This window comes from Colossoma macropomum, unplaced genomic scaffold (genome assembly GCF_904425465.1).
Source record: "Colossoma macropomum unplaced genomic scaffold, Colossoma_macropomum, whole genome shotgun sequence".
Lineage (NCBI taxonomy): Eukaryota > Metazoa > Chordata > Actinopteri > Characiformes > Serrasalmidae > Colossoma > Colossoma macropomum.
In genome coordinates this window covers 28,159,254-28,182,809 of record NW_023494787.1, presented here as the reverse complement: position 1 = coordinate 28,182,809, position 23,556 = coordinate 28,159,254, and the positions used below count along the sequence as shown (strand labels likewise).

The 23,556-nt window shown below is 39.5% G+C and overlaps 1 protein-coding gene across 1 annotated transcript in view; it reads left to right on the top strand.

The window, feature by feature from the left end:
• The window catches only part of elfn1a (extracellular leucine-rich repeat and fibronectin type III domain containing 1a), a 104,334-nt gene extending 81,035 nt beyond the window's left edge, over window positions 1-23,299 (top strand). The window contains exon 3 of the mRNA XM_036566754.1: window positions 18,554-23,299. Within this exon, the coding sequence (XP_036422647.1) occupies window positions 18,944-21,334 (2,391 nt within the window). The 5' untranslated portion in view covers window positions 18,554-18,943 and the 3' untranslated portion in view covers window positions 21,335-23,299. The remainder of the gene's footprint in view (window positions 1-18,553) is intronic.
• The last annotated feature ends 257 nt before the right edge of the window (window positions 23,300-23,556 follow it).

Genomic DNA, 23,556 nt, shown 5'->3' with positions numbered 1-23,556 from the left:
GGTGGAGCTGAGCGGTGTGTGTGTGTGTGTGCTGCCATGTCCTGAGTCAGCAGAGTAAGAGGCACTCATTCTGTTCCTCCTCCCCACCCCCCTGGCAGCTGCTAACAGAGGGCCACAGCGCAGAATGCTGGGTAGATGAGCTGGAAAATTGCATTAAAACCTGCAGGTCTCTTTCTTGCCTCTGTTCTTGCTTACATGTGCCGAATTGAATTAATGCAGAGTTACATACTGACACTGGTTTGGTGATAAAACAGGTGCACTATAGACTTCTAGTCTCAGTGTAATTACTTATATAGTTAAGGATGATGTCAGGCACTTTGGAGGCCTCTTTGAAGGCTGCATGAATATATGCATGCATACCTATGTATAGAAACTCATGAAATGGTTGTCTTCTGCTAAAAGCCTGTGATTCCTGTATATTGTTGAGTATACATTAGGTTGTCAGTCACTCAGTACAGCCATTAGGTTAAAAAAAAAGCTTTTCAGTATTCCTTGTGTCTACCCTTTGCATTTATTCCAGCCTCAGCTATTTTTGTGAGACTTTTTTCTGTTTTTCAAAGAAATCTGCAGAAATATTTTTTTAAACCTCCAAAGTTCAGTTATAGAAGTTGGTTGCATTTTTCTGCTTCTCATAATCCAAATAATCCCAAACACATTTAGTGATTTGAAGCTCTGGGCTCTGGGATGATCCTCAGAAATATCTCTTGAAAATAAATAACTTACACGTAAAGAGTATTTTGGCTGGAAATGCAACAAATTGAGGGTGGACTATGACTTGCACAGTGCTATAAAAGATACACTTACCTTGTACCTGAACTCTTCCTTGAGCTACACCTACCACATAGCCCATCTGTTCCTGCACTAATTATCAACTCCCCTTTAACCCACCCATCATTCACAACAGTGTTGCTGAGATTTTAAATGTATCAGTGTTGCTATGGGGTACGTCAACCAAAGATGTCCAGCCAGCAGCATCCTGTGGCCAGAAACTGACCACTGATGTCTTTGACTTTATATCTACAAGGTGGATCAAAAAGATGGGTGTATCTAATGGAGTGGACAGTAAGTAGACCCATAAACTCCAGCAACACTGCTGTGTCTTATCCACTTATACCAGCGCAACACACACTAATGCACCACCACCATGTCAGTGTCACTGCAGTGCTGAGAATGATCCACCACCCAATAATACCTGCTCTGTGGTGGTCTTGTGATGGTCCCTTTCTACTGATGGACTGGGTCGAGGGGGGGCTGATTGCTCAGCAACAGATGATTTACAATCTGTGATTTCAAACCAAAGACAAAGTGCATCTGTATGGTAGGTTTGCTTGAAAAAAATGGCCAAATAGTTTGTATACAAGGCAGGTGAACTCGATAAACTGGCACCTTAATGTAAGCGCATATCAACACATAATACATATTTATATTTCTGATCTAGTTCATATGGATCATTCTACTGAATTGGTGCAAAACACCTTGTGGACTTTTAACTGACTTGGACTTTAGCCTAAAATCCTTTTGCTTTGAGTGACTGATAGCTTAATTATGTTTACTTTATTATAATAAATGATTTTGTTAATACCAAAATAAAACCACTTAGCTAATTTTGAGCATAACTGAAAAACTTTACATACATAACTACATAGCAAACACAGTTTAGCTTAAAACAGTAGTAAACTCATATAATCATAATAATTTTCATTAAACCACAAAAAAAGATTATTTAATTGCAGAAAATATGTGTTTTGGTATTGATAGGTAATATAGATTTTTGACTTTGACACAGACTTTCCTTCAAAACAATTGGGATCTAACTGTTCATCATGTGCCCATGAGGGACAGGGATGCAGTCTCACTTCCTGCTCTAAAATGCAGGGATGTGGCTAAAATAAGGCTATCTCTATTAATGCCAAGGGTTTAAATAATAACATAATCCTTGTAAATATCTGAGGTCTGAATACTTAATTGTTTTTTAATAGCCTTTTTTTGCTGTTCATTCAGTCGAATGATCCACATCAGTCCTTTTATCAGTACTGTTACCACATGTACACAAATGTTAAGTAGACTGTAGTGGAAAAGTTTTCAATGCAGTTCAGTTCTTTATGGTCCATAGATGATTGAAAAACTTAAATGTTGATGAAATATGCTGCCAGGTGTGCCTAACTAAACTGACTGCATAGTGTATATGTAAATAACATTAAATTAAATCTGTCATCCTTTATTCTCATAGTCATTATCTAAATTCAATTTCAGTCCCGTAGCATAGAGTTAAAACAATACAAATGATGTCAGTGTACCAGTTTCTTATGGGCTGCACTGCATCATTCACAGTCGTGCTTATGTTTAACTTACACATCACTTTAGCTTGTCACTTTCACTTTTCCTATAGAAGAATAAATAAATGATGTACAGCCATCTTTAACAGGCAATTACAAGTCTCAGGCATAATGCTATATGTAAATACTATTCATTCAGTCATCCTATAACCAAAATAATAATCTTTAATGACATATTTTTGGAACAATTTGGAATTAGTGATATGCACAGGAATTAGCCTTGCATCATCTAGAGCTAACTGCCTGGATTTGTTTTAGGACAGGGCATGTGTGCCATGTTTTATGTGGTCTTTTAATGAGCATAATCCTCCCTAAAACTCTCTTCATGCCCTTAATCTGCTGAATAATAAATTGTCTGACATTTACCTTTTGCCATGTTAAAACGTTCTGCCCCGGAACATGACTTTTGTAACCCATTTGGAAGCAATTTTAACACTGTGGCAAGACAAGCTCATCAGCTACAGAGAACAACAAGGTCTAATGAGATAGCAACAAAGACATGGTACATAGCAAATTGCTCATCTTCCGTTTTCTCTGTATTATTTATAGAAGCTAGATGACTTACCAAAATAAGACGTTTCTCAGGAACTGTGGAACATTAAAATTAGCGTTTGTTTTAGGTTTAGAGAATCTGAAACCCAGAAGGCAAAGACTAAAGTAAAACGTGTTTATAAAGAGATACTCAAGATAAGCATGAAGATTTACTGAAAGTAAATATTCATGAGTTTTATTAATAGCATTTCTGGCAGATTTTTAGTCTTTTAAAAGTCTTCTTTTTTTTGTTTTAAGTCTTTTAAGCTCATCAGTCCGAGCCTACCAGCCTACGTCCGTCCTTGACTGGAGCTTCAACACCTAAATATATCCTCACATTTCTACCATAAACTATTTTCAAATGATCAGATAGACACGCTAGTCAGCTCCTCTCTCCGTTTCATTCCTGAAGCATTCCTCTCGTGGGCTAAAGCATGACGCCATTGTTGACCAGTCCACTGAATTGATAGGGCTTCCACAAGGTCACTTTGAAATGTGCCAAAGGGAAAGAGGTGTCTGTTCCAGCTTCCATTTATATGTGCAGGCAGTGGCGGTTCATGGGGATATAAAAGGTTTTGTCTGATAAACAAATGAATTCTAAGCACACCGAGGCAATCACAATACCTTTCACTTATCGGCGAGCTAAAGTTAGATAAAGATAATTAGTGCGTCGTGCCCTGTGGCTGTCTGTGCTCTTGACTGAAGTGTCAAAATAAAACCTGGCCATGGCTGGAAAAAGGGATTCTGATGACATAAGCAGCAGGGCAAAAGTGCTGCCACTCACTTTCGGTCAGCGCCTCTCGCATAATTAACATACTGTAAAGTGCTAATACCATCCGCGACAAATGAAACTCACTTCCTACTGCTTTCGAAATCTCTCTCCCCGCAGATGAATTCCGGGAGGGTTCGACGTCACCAACATGTTTCCTTCTCCCAGGAGAGACAGTTTCATAACAACTCAATTGTTCTGGCACCTGTGGGCCTCATCTCTGCAGAAAATATTTTGCCGTACCACATACTGCACACATACTTGTCCAAATGACTTATTATAAACAGAGGTGACTTCATGGTGGCACGGACTTAGACATCAACTTCAAGCTGGAGGAGGGGGGAGAGGGTAAAGAGTGAACAAAAAGGTGGAATAAAACTTGAGTGAAGAAAGTTTTAACCGTTAGGAGACTAGAGTTTGTGGTGCTTTGCTATCCATTCTTAAATATAAAGGCATCATACAGGGTTAATTTTGGAGTGAGGCCATAAAATAACCTCTTTTGGTCCTCTGAGAAACTTGCAATGAGTGGTATGTTAAAGAAATGTTTTTGAAAATTAGATGTAAGTTGGTTCTTTTTGGGTTCTTTAGTAAAGGCAATGGTTCTACATATAGTTCTTTATATAAAGTTCTTTAGTAAAGGCAATGGTTCTACATATAGAACCACTGGCTTCACTAAAGAACCACAGAAGAACCTCATTGGGTCCTCCAAGAACCTTTCAGTGAGCGATGGCTTCACAAAACATTTTTGTAAGTGAGATGTAAATGGGTTCTTCTGGGGTTCTTCAGTAAAGGCAATGGCTCTACATATAGAACCATGGACACTCAAAGAACCAATTTAATGCATTGTCAAATGAATGATACCAGTTGCTTATGGTTCTATAAAGAACTCTTATGACATGGTTCTATCATCCAAAACTCTTCCACTATTGTTATGAGTCAAAAACTTTGTCAGTACTATATAGAACCATTTTTGCTAAGAATAATTATTTTAAAAATTAATATAAAGGTTCTAAACCAGGTGAAGTTTTTTTAGAACTGTAAGCCAGCAACCATTTACAATCATTTGTTTTTAAGAGTGTACATTGCATTAATATTACGCAGTTGTTCAAATGTAATTACATAATTAATCACATGGTTATACTAGTTGGAACAGGACAGAAGTGTTTTTGAGGTTCGAATTGCTGTAAAATATTGTTGTTCATTTGAAAAATAATTTTGAATTGCATTGTTTTATTCAAAGTATTTATTAAAACAGTCTTTCTATCAAAGACCATGCACAGCCATAACTTTTCATCATGTTCACATTGAAAAAGGAGTGGGAGTAATTGGGTAAAATGTAAGATGAAGGTTTTTGCATGCACCCAAGGTTAAGGTAATTGGTGGGGAGGAGAGAGATGGAAGAGGCAAAGATGAGGCCTGCTGCTCCCTGCTGGATGGGAGTGTGTTTGCGGGGGGGGGGCATGGGGGAGGGGTAGTTACAGTAGTGAGTTGATCTGTTTCATCTAGCAGGCTGCTTAAAGGAGTTCGGGTCTCCTCTCTGCTCGAAGCACTCACTCTCATCAGAGAGGAGAGAGCCCCTGAGGCTACAGTGCACAGAGGAGCTCAGTAGCCTGCCTGTTCTGCTTCTTACTGCAGCCTGAGCCAGAGCAGCTACCTCTGAAAGAGCTTCCTCCCGGTCAGCCTCACTGCATGCGGGCATGGCCCAGCAGGGTTATCCCTCTGAAACAGCTGCATGGCAGTCTTTGCTCGCTGCTCACTGTTTGGCTCGGTTCTTATGCTGCCAAATCCAGCCTGAACTTAAAGCAAGAGTTTGGTTAAAAGAACATAAAAAACAAAGTTTGCTTCTTTAGTTTTAATACGCCTAAATCATGACACATTTGCCCTAAAAGATGCTAAATTGTTAGGTAATCTCAAATACTCTTAAATATCTTAGAGCTAAAACAGTAGGAGCACCATCTTGAAGCTTGAACTGTTGCCAGTACTTTTGTCTGTTTTTGTAGATAACAGCATCGTATGTGAAACATTACACAGAAACCACATAAACTAGTCTATTTAAAAATGACTAGCATGAAATATATAAAGTAGTGTACAACATTAAAATAGTACCATTTTTAATTTCCAGTCCAAAAATACATTAAGTACAAATTATTCATTTTACAGCATAGAGAAAAAAAAACAGAACACATATATTTCACAGAACATTGCACAGAAGCCTCGGCAGCCATAATATATTTTATTCAGTATTTAGTGTGTAGTACTTTGCCTTTATAACGGCTTCCATTCTTTTGGAGACTTACTTTCAGTTTTTCAAAGAAATCTGAAGGGATTTTTTTTTTCACAATTCCAATGTTCAGTCTTAGAAGTTGGTAACATTTTCTGCTTCTCACAATCCAAGTAATTCCAATTCATTTAAAATCATCTGTCTGTAAATCCCTACTCCCTACTCTTAGATGTCTGGTTTTGGTGTTCTAGTGCAAATTTTCTTCTGTTTTCTCAGTAACAGCTTCTTGACAGCTGTGCATCCTTTCAGATGTCTTCTCATAGTGTTGTCTTCTCACAGTGGAAGGATGGACAGAAATATCTGTGGATTTTTTCACATCTAATGCAAGAGTGGAGCTTGACTTTCTCCTCTCAAGGTGAAAGCTTGAAGTACTGTTTATCTGATGGTGACAGTTTTGGTGGTCTAACAGGTCTTGCATGGTTGTTAAGAGTCCCCTTTTTCTCTAAATGTTGTTTTTTTGTTTTTTTTTAATTTCTGTTTCTCCTTCCTAATGCAATGAATTATCTTATATCTAATCTCCTTAGAAATATCTCCTGAAAAATAAGTAGCATATGCTTAATAAATTTACTGGACATCAAATAAATGAAGTGTGGTCTCTAACTTTTGCACAGTACTGTACATACATGAATTGCTGTGATGGTTGTTTTGTAAACTGTGTCCACTGTAGCATAGGTGTGACAAAGGCAATGAAACAAACATAAAACTAGCATTACTGACACCTGATAACTAATACATACCTTAAAGTGATCGTTTGGTGAACAAACTATACATTTATATTCACATACATATTGCATATATCGCATAGCTATAAAAGCAGTGGCCAACTTGAAGCCTGTACTTCAAAGATTGTTCGTTTTTTACATAGAACAGTATGTTATTTAGTTTAGAAACTACATAAACCAGTCTATGTCTGCATTAATTACCAAACTGATATGATTAAAGGCAAATGTGTGATCATTTAGACATACAGTTTGCATAATGTTAATAAATGTTGCTGTGAATTTACTTATTTCAAATGTTTACGTTGGTTTCACATGAATAAAGTATATTATTTCAACATAATTCCAACATTACAAGTAAGTAAAATCATTGACAATTTTTGGTCTGGTGCTATATATTTCATTCATGTGGAGCCAGTGTGCACATTTTAATCAAGTAAATTAAAAGCAACATTTTTTTCAGTGTATTGCTTGTTAGATAGGTTATCTTTGTAGCCCCATTAAGCCTTCCTTCAAGTATTCCTTTAAACCTACATTCCTACTTGCTTTTCTCTAAACTATGCTCATTGTGTGTCCTGTCCTGAACCCGTTAACACCCTCACAGCACGTAGGCACAGTCCACCGCAGACACGGTGACGTCGCACATACTTGGAGTGGAGAGGTCGAGCTGCTGTGTAGAGAATGTGTTGTTATGACAACGAGTCCTTCTACCACTGGTATTTCCATCGCCAAGCACATTCTCAGACTCGTTTGAGAATGTGATGGTATTAAGCACTCATATTTAGCATAAATGTGAATGAGAGATGCTAGCAAGGACTTTCATATCATCAAAGAAAACCAGCTGCGACGTACCATCTACCTGCAAGCTGCAAGAACTATAAATGAATGAATGTTCTCTGATAACAGCATGTTTGTGCCACAAAATGGATCATGAAGTCATGTTGTCAGGCAACATTAGACAGGCACTGTGTAAAGTTATACAGCTTCGAGCTCTGAGCATTTCTCCACAGTTTTATGTGTGCCGATGTATTTGAGTTTATCTTTAAGGGCAGATTCTCATTAGCTTGTCCACAGAGGTGGAGAGAAAAAGCCATCACTGCTCCACATGCAGCCTAGCCAAAATGTCACCCAGGCTGGGCAGCAGCTGTACACTGGCCATGGAAGTTGAGCCTGGCTACGGAGACGCTGGCTGCTCCTGCCCATAGTCCACGCGGCCTCCACTGGACCGTGGAGATGGAGGCTATTAGTGAAGGACAGCCTGGAGACTTAAAAAGACCTTAAACAGTCAGGAAGTGCAAAGAGTCCCTGCAAAAAAGCATTCCCACTGGTCCCCAAAATTCATTTGCGTGCAAAAGTAAGACTTTTTCGTGCACGGAATATGCTTGTTATGTGTTTGTGTTGATGGTATCATTGATATTAATACTCGCAGTAGATGCAGTATATTCAGAAAGAGCTTGGGGCGAAGCCAGGCAGCATTATAAAGGACAAAGCTTGAATATAAATGATGGCTTATGCAGATGATTTTTTCTTCCCCCCGTCCACTGCAAACATGCAAACGGCATTTCCCTAACAAGGCAACTAGCGCTAGCGGTAATTTATACCCGTCTTTTGTAGAAAAATCAGGGCCTAGCTCACCAGAGTGAGTCAGGGTGGCTGAACAACAGGCCAATGTAATATTAATGAGCATGCTCTCAGGTTTAACTCTAACTTCATCCAGTTAACACCTAAAAGGCTAATGGCCTTTGTGCTGTGCCGAGAGAGGTTTAGGTCAAGTTATGGCCCACTCTTAACCTCTGCCATTCCGTTTATTTTAAAGGTCACAGACTGGCGGATGCAAAATAGAGTCTGTGTTTGTATTTTTATTTTTTTTTACCCTCTTAAAGTGATCCAGTGCTTCACTGCACATTTTCCACCAGTGAATATCTCATATTCATTTCACGGATGTTTGAGTCGGGTACCAGAAGGTTTTGTAAAGGATGGAGGAGAGGGTCGCCAGAATTCACATTTTTGTTTTTTATTTTCACGCTCAGTTGGAAGCTAAGCCACCTGAGAAACCTTTTCGCTTTAAGCACCCCCACTGCAAAGTGAGCCCATTGCAAGTCTTCCCTTTGTTTTCAGACTTTTGAGATCCTGTGGTTTTTATTGTTGTCTTCAATAAATGATAATCACAGTGAAGGAAATTATGTCATCTCTGGTGACAGTTTGTTGGTAATTAGTCCCGTTGGTATCATTGCTCTGAGGTTTGGTTAAGTAAATGTCATCCTCTCTAAGGCTATCACATGGACATCAGATGGCTTCGATAATAGTGCCTTTGGCATTTGACTCTCATGGCTGGCTTACTATGATGGAATTTAAAGCTGTATTTTAATGTCATGCTGATGTTGGTAACTTTTGCTTCACAAAACGATCAGTTAGGAATGCTCTAGTTGTGTGTGTAGGGCTTTCACTATTGATTATATTAGTATTCAAGTAATGTCCCAATTATTTTGATGGTTAAGTGTTTCAGAAAGGTCAAATTTGTTATGAAATCATGCTGGCAGCGATGATACAATGCCACAATGACCATATTCGTTACCCAGAACTTTTGCATAGTTTACTTGAATGTATGTACAGTTTCTCTCAAGACAGTAAACCAAACTCCTCAGTCGCTGCAGCTTCAGAGAGCTTGCCTGCGTAGCAGTGCTTGAGATAGACAGACATCAAAGCCATGGGCCTGTCCCAGAGCACTGGGATTACTGATGTGAGAGCCTCACAGGCCTGTGGGCCCGAGCCATCCACCCTGCACCCTGTGCCAAGCAGCTCCCAGCATATGGCTGCCTATGCTCCTCCTCAGGCACCGTGGAAACAAAGTTCATTTCTGTGAACCTGTCCAGTGGCTTCCATAGAAACAGCCCATTCTGAGAGAAATTAATATGGACTGGCTAAAACTGCGGATGACACTTAAGCGAGGGCAGTAATATGAGGTGCAGAGTCTCAGAGTTTAGTATAGCAATGTCGAGGGTTTCTCATTTATATATAATGCAAGAACAACTTGACAATGCCCGGATAGCAGTTCTGGTTATCTCTCCCTCAGGCCTTGTTCAGCTTCCAGCAAAAGCAAGCTGTGCTACAGAGTGCTTCTCTATAAACTCCATTCTGCTGCTCAGAGCTCCCGGAGAACAGACAAGATAACACTGAAATACAGCAATGTGCTGTTTGCAGACAGTTCATTTTCATCATGAACACGCAACAAAATGTTATTCGTCCCCCCGTGAAACACAGGTCGGGAGCATTTTAGTTCTCCGCTCCGAATTTTGACTGATGATGTGCTGTAGTTATTAATGTTAATGTGTCATTGAGGGTTTGAGCCACCAACCCTCATTTAAACTACATTCCATGACCGCCTAATGATTCTTAGTGTAATTAATATTTCATGTCAAATCTTAAAAGCCCTGGACATTCATTGTCAAAGCCGTATCCTTAGCTGTAACCTTACCAACTCCCCATGCCTTTGAATAATATTTCTGGTACTGCTTGCTCTGTATAAAAGGAACAGTTAGTGAGCATGTGCTGTATGAAAAAGATAGTAGTCAAAGACCAAGTGATACACTTTTTTCTTTGAAAAATGAGACTTCAGATTGGTAGACAGGGGGTATCTCAGTCTTTGCCTAAGGCTAATCCCATTAATATCTGCCTTTTATCTCATTACTGCTTCCATGTTCTCTCATGTTCACCTTTTCACCTCCATCTGCTCTGTGTTAAAAGGCAGAAGAAAAATAGGGTGCATGCTCACAGTATGTACAATAGGCCACGTAAGAAAAGCCAAGGTCACCAAATAAGATGACGACCCCTGATCTATTTGGTACAATATTACTGCCACTTCAATTGTAGTTGTAATTGCCCTGACCAGGTACAAACCCTGCAGCCTTTTTCACCATGGTGCAGGTGTGGGCCTGTCCCCTGCTCGTCCTCCAGAGACCTTCCTCTGTCCTCCTCCCATGGGACGCCCAGCATTCTTGCCATCTGGTATAGTAGGACATCCATCTTAGCAGCACATGGCTCTGGATTAAATCATTCAAAACACCATCCAGCCTGATTAACCTGCCCATTAGTCTTCAGCCTGCCCACCCTGTGCCTTCCCCACCAATCACAAGAAAATATTAGCCAGGGACAGGATGTCGCATGCTTCTTGCACCACCACTAGAATACTAGAACATTTTGAGGCTAAAGCTCACAACATCAGCTTTCCAAAGCTGGCTTTACATGGTGAAACTTTTATGCAACTAGTTGCATGTAGTGAGTTGCATGCAATTTAAGCAATTAAAACAATTAAAAACTAATGGAGTAATCAAATGTGCTGTGTCACATTAATTAGCCAAATTAGCATCTCATATTTTTTTAATACATCATATTGCTTTGCTGTATCAAGTCATCTGCAATGTGTTATTTACATTAACATATTAATAGCATTTGTATAATTTTTACAGCTGTCATTGCCAATTTTCTTCTATATATTTATAATTTGTCTAAATATCTATCTATGGTTCTTTGCTATATATTTGTTTTTAATCTGTTCAGTGTATTTTAAGCCCTTGAAAATGAATATTTACATAGCCATTAGAGTTGTACTTGATGCTTTGCTTAACCTGTCCTAGAAGCACTCTCAATTTATTCAGGACCGTATCTCAACCACTCATTCTGTAATAATTTTCATCCTTTGGATTAGTGGGCATCAAGAAAGATTAAAATGACTACATGCATCATCGTAACAGCAGGCTAACAAAGAGAAATACACACTTGCACAAGCAGCAGTTTAAACAGCTGTTACAGTTAGCTGGCTAGATAAACCAGCCTTTTACATAAACACTGGATTTGAGAAACTCATTTGCTTGTGGTCATGACTCAGGTCACTGACAAACAGAAAAATTACCAACCGTGCAAAAATAAGTTAATCAGGCGAATCTCATTTTTAATCGTCCATATTCATTGTTTCCTTTTTTTGTTTTTGTCCACTGATCCAGTTAGACTGTTTGAAATTATGTTGTTTAATATGATCACATGATAAGTTATCACCATTTTTGATGATTTTGGTTGTGAGTTACATTATGTAATGGAAGTGAAACTCAATTTGAAGTTGCATGAAAGTCACGCCATGTAAAAGACAGCCTAATGTTTGTAATGTTCAAGATTAGAACCTTCTCCTAACAGCAAGTGCAGCAAGTAAGTGACAAAACCAGAATGCTTCCATTATAATCAACAAAGCTGTCTACATGAGACACTTGTGTCAGAGAGCGATAGGATGCAATTTAATTGTGTCTTAGTTGGCTTGGAGTAAAAACAATACATTACAACGTTGCAAGCAATATTTAACAAACTTAGCTACACAACATTTACAAAGAAAATCACCATTTAAATATTTGGATTAGCTGTTTTTGATAATACAAAACCAATTTGTTAAAGATACATGGTTAAAATGATTCCATTATGATGGTACTACTCTACAGCTTCATCTTCAACTACTTTGTGGGAAGCTGAGAAAAATGAATCCAGAATAATGAACAGAGATGTAGATGATTCTATAATGACTGAGAAAGCTGCTAACTTTGAGAATGAGGTTGTATCCCTGCCTTGTATCTGAAATAGTTATCAAATCGTGAGGAACAAAACTTCTTACAAAATGACTATAAACAGATAAATACAGTATGAAATTTTTTCATTCAATAACCACTTGTCTTGGTCCTCCTTAAAACTATTACATTATTATAAAGGTATTAAACCATTGTATAAATCATCTTAAAATACCTTATGGCGTCTAGCTTCTACAGACTGTACATATTCATTTTATATAACAAGCTTTTTTTTGTGAAATCAAGGGTATTAATACAGAGTTTGTCCCTCTTTGCTGCAGTAACAGCCTCTGATTTTTTAGAAGGCTTTACACTAGATGTTGGAACATTGCTGTCAGAATTTGATTGCATTCAGCCATAAGAGCAATAGTGAGGTTGATTACTGATGTTCTGAATCACAAACTCCACTCCAAACCAAAGGTATTGGATGGAGCTCCATCACTCTGGTTCCACTGCACCACAGTCCAGTATTGCCTAATACTGATGCTTCACATCCGGCATAGTGAACTTAGGCTCATGTGCAGCTGCTCCAGAGCATCCCATTCTATTGGCACTGTTCTTCTGTGGGCTATGTTTTGTATCAGTACCTAAAATTAGCCGAATTAAAAGGGCATTTGGACACTTTAAGACATAAAGTGAATATCATTAATGTAACTCACTAAGTTAAGGGGGTTAATCAAATAGCCATTTGCAAATGTTGTCTGCAACTCAGAAAATACTGGCATACAAGGAAGAAGTAACATAGCTAGGATTCTCACCCATTTTCCAGCTAAAGTATTGAACTATTAGCCAGCAGGCCTTAGTTTGTTTACTTTTTGACTTCAAGTGAGTGGCATTTCCAGTGTAGGCAGCTTGAAAGCAACACAATACGACATGACATCTGAATGCTTGCTTGCTGTTAGAACAAGGTGTTAAAACTGACAAGCCACACGAACTGGTGTGAGTTCTAGACTCTCCCAACAATCACACACACCAACCCAACATTTGAGTCTGCTGGTGCTTGTTGGGTCACTGTGCTCTGGCCTTTAGGCTATTTTTCACTTTATTCAGTAGGAGTAGAGATTATTAAAAATAAGCACAGCACACAGTGTAGTTGGTTCTCCTTGCTTTGGACACGAGGCCTGTTCAAATGCAAGTGTGGGAGGGTAGTAGTTCAGAAATGATGGCACATTCATGGTTGGTACTCATAGATAGGTTTTGTGACTGAATAGCTGAATTCAGCTCAGGTCAAGGCAAATCCACCAGCAACATTAGAGCAGAGCCGTTCTTTTGCTCCACAGACATAAAAGAAAAAACAAAGACATCATACAAAAGAGCAACTTTTCAGCTGCCCTGACCAAATGCAGTCTTTTTACATTCTTGGACATAGCTTTACATGTACATACATAATACATTCTCTCTTTAGCCCGCACTCAAACTATGTCTATGTCTCTCCTCTGGCATACTGTAAAATAGTGAATTTTATCTAAGGGAAAATGAATAACAATAGGTGTCCAATCTGATTGTAAAACACAGTCATTGGGTTTGGAAATGCAGGACAAATACAACAGGTGATGGTAATGTCTCTGTTGATGTATAACAGTGGCAAACCATGACGATTAGAGCTAGGCCTTCAATTTGAACCCTAAATGTCAAAAATCAGTCAAAGACCAGAAAAAAAACAAGCACCTTTACAGCAACACTAATTGCTGCTAGCACCCCTACAGGATTATTCTATGGGAGTGTACTAGAATCCCTATGGGATAATAGTAGCTATACTAACTGCCATTTACATGAAGACTTTTTGGCCTAGATTAAACACAGAAACCTGAACCTGTAACAGACATATTAACATATATTTTAACATGTAGCAGCTTTACAGTGACTCCTTCAACATAGAGCTGCTGCTGTTTTTCAACATCTGACTGAAACGCATATGTCAAGCAGCCACTTCTATTCCCAGTCACTGATGTATCTAGGACTACGTTTTCCAGAAGGTCTAGATTAACATTTTTTCTTGAAAAACTAGTCACACTCATTGAAAATCACCATGTGACTAGTTAATTCCACTATTAGTTAATATTATTGTGGTTAGCCCCAGTAACAGCATGGACTACAATGCAAACTAGTTGAGTTATCCTTAGGTTACAGAAGTGTGTAGTAAACCTTTGGGCCCGCTGGTGAGCCCTGGCCATTTAAGGGGTTAATCTGACATTGTAGGTTTTCATTTGGGCCCATTTATCTACCCAGATGGATCATTTTCTGTTGATGTAACAAAACAAATATGTAACCCTTTTGTTTCCAACTCCGACTTAATGATTCTATAAAAAATGCGGTATTGCATCAAGAAAGATAATTACAGTATAACAATTTTTCATTCAATAACTTTTTGTCTTGGTCCTCCTTAAAACTATTAAATTATTATAAATTATTATTATAAAATTACATTATTATAAAGGTATTAAAATATTGTATAAAACATCTTAAAGTACCTTATGTCCTCTGTCTTTCTTCCTCTGCTATTACCACAACAACATGCAGGCACTAGGGCTGCACAATATATTGCTTGTTCATATCATTATCATGATATTGGTCTTGGCAATACTGATATCACAGTTGTAACGTGCAAAAGACCCATCCAGTGTTTTCTGTGGACGTTTTGATGAATTAAGGCCTTCACATAATCTACAAAAACAAAATTATTTTGGACAGATTAATACCATGCTAATAAGTTAGTGGCATATTACAGATTCACCAAAGCATTTTTAATATATTACAAGGCATATGGCTATATACAGCATTATAATCACAGTATTAGTACTGTCATCATGTGCCCATGGTAATGTGAATTACATGAACACCCCAACATTCTTTGCCTCGGTTCACGCCTTTCTTTTCCATGAGTCTCGCATTTCACTTATCCCAGCCATAGCAAACAGATCTATAAAAAGCCAGACTTGCTGTGTAATTGATATTTTCTGAATCCTCAGCAGAAGCAGGGTGATATGGCGTGCCACAGTGATAGAGCACAATAAAAAGCCATGTGATTCTTCGGATCCAAACATGTCATTTGTTGTTTAAAGCAGAGAGGGAGCACTTTAATCCCTCCATTTCCCAGCCCTCAGCCCGGTGAGAGAGCATCTAATCCTTACAGCAGAGTAAATATAATGCTTGTCTAACATATAGATCTTCCAGTGCTTGGGAAGTGAAAACCCAGCCTTGATCCACTGCCTGCCTCATAGAGATTTAAGAACTGCAGGTATCTGCGCACTTATGAAATGCTTTTCGGGCCCCCCCCCCTCTGAAAGCTTGCTGTATAATTCACTTCTGGATGGCTTGTGTGAAATGTAAATCACCCTCACGCTGATGGCAGAGAATGCTCTTTCTCCATTTCTCTCTCTCTCTTTCTTTCTTCCTCTGTCTCTCTGATTTCTACAGGGCTAGGAGCTGCAGCTAAGTTATGTCAGACCATGGCTTATGGAGGGCCATTCAAAAAAGTGCAATTAGATCGAGCACTGAACCCCATGGAAATCACTGTCAACAAATCAATGTTTGGGGGGAAAATCTTTGCTCATAAATCCAAGTTGAGGCATTTCAAGGGCTTTCGACCAACTTGGAGAAGGCATTATGTAGTAATGAATGCATTTCTTGCAACACCTTGGCTTGATCTCCTAACTGAGATCTCTTTGATGTAACATCACAGCTTTATTTCGTTTTCATCAAGAGGTTCATCTGAGACTGTAGCGAGGCCTGTTAAAAAAAGATCACAATAGGCCATGCTGATATAATTCTACTTATACTTTAAAGACCCAATCACATACCCCTACAGTTTTGAGTACTGCGACAATTGGCACTTTCACATTACACCGCTATGTATTTGCTGTTGCGCATGAATAAGCTTTAAAATTGTTTCTGAATGGAAGTGATGTCTTAGCTTACTGCAGTTGATTAAAAAACTTTCAGGTTTGGAACAATTACACACAAACTGAGTGAAAGCAATGATTCAAATACTAATTGCAAAGCTGAATCCTTTAAAATATTAAATGCCACTCACTGTCTCTCATCATTATGGTATACATGATGTACAGATAAACTGCACAGAGAGGTTTAAAACATCTTCAGGCTACTTTAAAAGAATCTGATTTAGTCTAACACTCATATCACTGTAGGTAGGATATCACATACTCCCATGCGAGGAAAAGCATAATGTAATTCTCAAAGATAATCAAAATGAGGCCGGGCAATCACTACACTGCATACAAATTTTACACTTTTATAAAGCTCTTGTATTTATAAATTAGACAGCTTGGCTGTTGTTGTGCCAACTCACTATAGGGCTCTGCTGAAGCAACTGCACTGCCTATCCTGCATGCTTTTATGAAATTTGAATGGGAGACTTGACAAAAGCACAACATTAATTACTGTCAAGTTTAGCTGGTGCTCAATCTGTAAAAGTTGAATGGTGACAAATGATGGTATTATTTTCCGTGTTTTCCAGAAATTAAACTTCTAGGTCACTAACAACATGTAGACAGCAGGGATGGATTAATGACAGGACCAGTGGGGTCTTACAGTTGTACCCAGGGGCCTCACAAGATCATGATCCATGCCTGATAAACACTTACCTTTCATTGTGCACTTTTTGTGTGCATTTATCCCTGACAATAACAAAAAAACTGTTTGTAATTTTATATGAATTGTTTCTGAACTTTCAGTGTGTCAATCAGTAATGTGTCTTTTTTGTGAAAAGAAAAGCCTTATTTATATTTATGCCATTGTTTGACATCAGTACAGGTGGTAAAATGGTCAGATGGTGGCTCAAATCTGTGTTACAAAATGTGAATGAAATGTAAACTATAAATATTTTTACTGTTATCTGATTCATATTCTTCTTCTTATTATTATGTATTATTTTTCTGTCAGACATTTGTGTGCAAACTTGGGCTAGCAATACCCTAGGAACTACCTGAGATACCATAGCAACAACCTAGCAACCATTCTGGATACCATAGCGACCATCTACGAATATCCTAGCAACCATCTGGGAATTGCTTAAGCTGCCTAATCACTCTGCATTTCGTTCAGCAAATGCACTTCTCTTGTTAAGTATGTAATTATGTAATTATGTAATTACATTGAAATAAGCATGTAACATAAATACTTAGCAAAGTGACAGTAACAACTTCTAAGAGTTAAGGATAAATATGGCACTTGATATCCAGACAAACAGCAAATCCTTCTCTCACACAGATGCTATGTTAACACAAACACATGGTTAAGAAATCCTATGTGCTGTGAGATGAACAGAAGCCTTTGGTTTTGGCCTCTTCACTGAACTTCTAAAATGATTCGCGCTACAGCCAGTGGAGCTCACAGCTGCCTCAATGTGGCATCAAAGCCTGCCAGGGATGTGTGTGTGCTGAACCATGCTTTCCCTCTTGTGTCTGCTGCTCTAGGCCTACCTGCATTTTGTGGGGAGCATGAGGTGTTTTTCTTCATGGTGAAATGGTTTTACCCCTTGTTTTCTTTCCTGCTCATTTATTGCGCAGTCAAGTCTGTGGTTCAAAAGAGTCAGACATGCAGCGAGGCTAGATTTAACAAATGCCTGTAAAATGGTGTGATGCACTATAAATTCATACGACTGTTTGAGCTTTTCTTGCAGGTTTAGGGTTACACATGTTGGTCTCCTTGGATATCATAGTAAACCGCTTCTTGTAAGATTTAACAGCCTTTTCCAGATTGGTTGGTCATATCTGGTGTTTCCTGTGTAAACTAGAAATTGATTAACCAGTTTTCAGAAGCCACTGGCTGTTTCCAGGGAGCCATTTTACAAGGCGCAGTGTAATTGATCTGATGCAGCACCTAAACATTGGTTCGTCTCAGTCTGACAGTCTTACAGTTAATGGGGTGAAAACAGGGACGCTCTGTTTTCCCTAACCTGTCAAGTGGTAATTGGCCAATGGTTTCCTATAATAGCAATATGCCATTGGGACTGCACCTCTTAAATTGTGTACAAAATAATTGGATGGCCATGAGACAAAAAGCTATTTGTGCATTTAATAGGAGACTATAAAGAGTAAATATTAGGAAATTAAAATTGCACTTATGTTGTTCAAAACAGCAAGAGAAGTACATGAAAACTAAATTGTAATGAGCTAAGAATGTACTGACTGTGGCACATCATAAACATACCACTGGAGATGTATCAGTCACAATGCCGTATCATACTGGTAGCACTTATAAGTCTGGGTAGATTGTGCTTCACAATATACAGTGAGCCTATATAATAAATATATATGGATGCTAACCATCATGTTCTTCTTTCTTTACAGGGTGTGCCTCTGGATCCATAAATGAGACTAAAGCGATGGGAGAAAGGAAAATACAAGGGGCTGAGGGCCATCTACAACGTTGTCTCCAGAGAAAATAAGCACAAGCCAGTCTGAAGTGGTGAAACGCTACGACTCCAACGCTTCTCTACAGGAAACTCCTCCATAAGTGCATATGCTGCAGCTGGAATGGAATGATCACTGGTTGGAGTGAAATCTCCAGCTAATGTGAAAAAAAGATCAGCAACTTTTTTGGATTCGACTCGGGACATCTATTGCACCTTGTCTACACAACAGAAACAGCTGACTATCCTGCCAGAATACTGTGAGGCTCAGTCCAGCCTAGTAGAAACTAAAAGTGACATCCCAAGCTGATAGCTACTGGCTTTGTTCATGGCTTCCAGGAAGGCATCCATGGCTTGTAGTGGTGGCATGGTGATGAGTGCCTTCTTCTGGTCTGTGGCCATAATCTATCTGACTCACATAGGTGGAGTGAGGGGGGACTGCTGGCTCATTGAAGGGGAAAAGGGCTTTGTGTGGCTGGCCATTTGCAGCCAAAACCAGCCGCCTTATGAGGCCATCCCCCAGCATATCAACAGCACCATTGTGGACCTTCGCTTGAATGAAAATAAGATAAAAAGTATCCATTATTCTGCCCTCAGCCGCTTTGCCAACCTAACATACCTGAATCTAACTAAGAATGAGATTAGCTATATAGAGGACGGGGCCTTTTCAGCCCAGTTCAACTTGCAGGTACTCCAGATGGGTTTCAATAAACTGCGCAACTTAACTGAAGGGATTCTCAGGGGGTTGGGCAAGCTGCAGTACCTCTACCTCCAGGCCAACCTGATTGAGACTGTGACACCCAATGCCTTTTGGGAGTGCCCAAACCTAGAAAACATAGACCTCTCCATGAATCGCATCCAGGTGCTAGATGGGTCCACCTTCACCAGCCTGACTAAGCTGACCACGTGTGAGCTCTACACCAACCCCTTCAACTGCTCCTGTGAGCTGCTGGGGTTCGTCAAGTGGCTCTCGGTCTTCCCTAACAGGACAAATGAACGAATGGTGTGCGATTCCCCTGCAGGCGTTTCTGGTTACAGTCTCCTGAGCCAGAATCCAAACAATCCTACTCAGCGCAATGCACTGCATATGCTGTCCACTGTGTGTACGGAGGACTACGTGACTCCGTATATCCCTGTGCCTCCTGAGACCACAACTTACCCTCCAGATGCTACTCCTTGTGGACTGGAGGACTGTCCGTCTGGTACTGAGCCAGAGGAGATAAGCATTAGCCCAACCTACCCAGATGTGGATATGAAACCAGTCATGAAGCTCAAGCAAGTATCCCACACAAATGCAGTCATCACCATTCAGATCCCTCACCCATACAAGAAAATGTACATTCTTGTTTTGTATAACAACAGCTTCTTCACAGACATTCAGAATCTGAAACGGCAGAAGGAGGACATTGAACTGAAAAACCTGAAACCCCACACTGATTATACATACTGCGTGGTTTCCATACGCAATTCTTTGCGTTTCAACCATACCTGTCTGACATTATCCACAAGTTCCAGAAATGGGAGAGCAAAAGAGACTAGTAATGCCACCGCCACCCACTACATAATGACCATACTGGGATGCCTTTTCAGCATGGTAATTGTCTTAGGAGTGGTTTACTATTGCTTACGAAAGAAGAGGCAGCAAGATGAAAAGCACAAAAAGGCAGGCAGCATGAAAAAGAACATAATAGAGCTCAAATATGGCGGCGAACTGGAGGGAGAGACTATATCGAGGATGTCTCAGAAGCAAATGATGGCTGGAGAGAGTATGTCTCGCATGCCATATTTGCCCTCTGGGAGTGAGATGGACCAGTACAAACTTCAGGACATCAGTGATACACCAAAAATGGCAAAGGGCAATTACATGGAGGTGAGAACAGGGGAACACCCAGACCGCAGAGAGTGTGAGATGGCCATGCCAAGCAATAGCCAAGGCTCTGTTGCGGAGATCTCCACAATTGCGAAAGAGGTGGACAAAGTCAACCAGATCATTAACAACTGCATAGATGCCCTGAAGTCAGAGTCAACCTCGTTCCAAGGAGTGAAATCTGGAGCTGTTTCAACAGCAGAGCCTCAGCTAGTTCTGATCTCAGAGCAGCCCCAGAGCAAGTCTGGCTTCTTGTCCCCAGTCTACAAGGACAGCTACCACCACTCTTTACAAAGACACCACTCCTCAGACACCTCCCCAAAGCGACCCAGCACAGCCACTGGTGGTCCTATGCGGAGTCCGAGGCCTTATCGCTCTGAGGGAGCATACAAGTCAGAGTCGAAGTACATCGAGAAGACTTCACCAACAGGTGAGACCATCATGACTATCACTCCAGCAGCTGCAATACTTAGAGCAGAAGCAGAGAAGATCCGGCAGTACAGTGAGCATCGGCACTCCTATCCCGACGCCCAAATCGAGGAGCTGGAGGGGCCAGAGAGCCGCAAAACGTCCATCCTGGAGCCCCTGACGCGGCCTCGGCCCAGAGACTTGGCTTACTCTCAGCTCTCACCCCAGTACCATAACCTCAGCTATTCCTCCAGCCCCGAGTACTACTGTAAACCATCGCATAGCATCTGGGAGCGCTTCAAACTCCACCGCAAACGCCACAAAGACGAGGAATACATGGCAGCAGGCCATGCCCTGCGTAAAAAAGTGCAGTTTGCGAAAGATGAGGACCTGCATGACATTCTAGATTACTGGAAAGGTGTATCCGCCCAACATAAATCTTAATCTACCCAAGTGTTTGTTCAAGTCTTTCTTTTTGTTGTTTGACCACAAGAACTGAGAGCGCGAGTGATGCAGTCTAATGACATTTTATTGGAGAACTACAACAACACAGCCAACTCTGACTGGGGGGGGGGTAATTGGGAAACCAAGTTAGTTTTGTGAGTTTACCAAATTTAAAGGACATTAAGCAACAAGAAGAGAACACACCGCAAATTGAAAAATATCTATGTTCAAGTGGATTATAAGTATTTGGTTCCGCATGGCCAAGTCCTGTGACAATGGATTTGCTACTGTGTACGGTGAGGAAAAAAAATTAAAAAAAGAAAAAAAAAAAGAGAAAAAATACTACAATGACATCTGAAAACTTTGTATTTCTTCTCACTGTACACTAATTAATGAACAGTTCTCTCTATATATTTGAGTTATAAATACAAAGGGACTAATGTACAGATAGTGTTTCTATATTTGCAAGGTTTGCTGGTGAAAAGAGGAGAAATATATATGACATGTATGATTCAGGTTTAGATCACGGAATTTGGAGTCAGCTCCTGTGAAATTATTTGTTCTTAATGAATGTTTGAGTGTCATGATGGATAAACTTTGCACTGGTTTCTGGAATGGTATACTCCCCTTCAAACTGCTGTTTACTCTAGCCTGCTTTGTCATTCTCTTTGTTTTGTCACTAAACAAAATGCACAATATTCCAAAATTATCAAAGGCTGGTAAAATTGTATAAATTGTAACTACACAATGGATCAGTGGGATCTGAAACATCTGCATGGTTGAGTTACAGTTTCAAAGTGGGAAAAATCTACAGAATGAGTTGGGGAAAGAGAGGTTCATATGTAACCAAATGATGACAGCAATGGAAAACCTTCTCAGTGAAATTCATTTCTGTACTCTTTGCATTTGTAATTTGCCTATTAGTAACTTTGCCCCCAGATACTTCCTTTTGCTTCAACCTTGAAATGCCTACTGTTGTAAAGACTTACAGTATCTTACAGTATCTGATGGTCAACCAAAGTGCTTGGGTGGCAGCTCATCACATTTTTTCCTGCAGATGTTTCTTCTAGTCTCCAGCCCTGAGGATGAATGTATTACCTACAGTACATGAAGGTATAATGCAGCCCTTTTCACAGCTGCATGTTTTGTTATTCATACTTCTTTTCAATTACTTGCCAGTTCTCTTTCGACAGTACTAAACCAACCAGAAAATAATAATAATAATAATAATAATAATAGATATTTATAAAATTATGGGTATCATTTTAGTTGTTTTCTACTGTTGGCAGACACAAATGCTTTTGTAAATGTTGAAAGTGGCTAAATGGAAAAGGGGACATAGCTACGGCACTGATCAGGAGCATCAGCTGTGCAAGAAGAGAAAGAGAGAGAGAGAGACAGAGAGGGAGAGAGACAGAGAGAGAGAGAGAGAGAGAGAGAGAGAGAGAGAGAAATGGGGGGTGGAAAGAGAGAGAGACAGAGAGAGAGACAGAGAGAGAGAGAGACTGATTTCCTCCTGCCCTGACCTGTCACCACTGGATTTGTATATCACCTGAACAGTGTTACAGGAAGTGACTGGGACATCCAATTTCTTATTTCAACCGCCTTAAACTTCTGGAATATATGTATAACTGTATTTTTTCTTTTTCTTTAAGTGTTGATGTTTTTGAAAAAGTCTTCATTTGTTGTCATTTTTTTAAAGAAAAAAAAAAACAAGCATTTCAATAGATTCTGAGAGCTGTCCGATTTATAGGCAATCTAGCGAGTAACCTACATGTTTTTATATTGCATATTGTAGCACTCCTGTATCTCATAAAAGTTAGAAACGTTTGGACAATGTGAAACGGAAGCAGACATACATCAAGAGACAACCAAGAGCACAATAAAGTGTTATTTTTATTTCTTATTACTATGTTACCTGCTTTCAGACAACTACTGTGAAATAAAGGAAAGGGAACACCCATACATTCATGACCATCATGATAACATTATTGTGTGGTGTCCAGTGACAGAGCTTTCTATACAGTGTCAACTGTGATGATGAGCTAAATGAACTAATCAAGACAAAGTAAATGAGCTCTGTGTTGGCTGCTCCTTTTCAATTCATTTTAATTTAACTCAGTAATGAAGATCCTAAAACAAGTAAAGTAAAATATATTATCACTGTCAAAAAAAACAAAAACAAAAAACAGCTATTATTTTATTATCAACAATCATAGCAA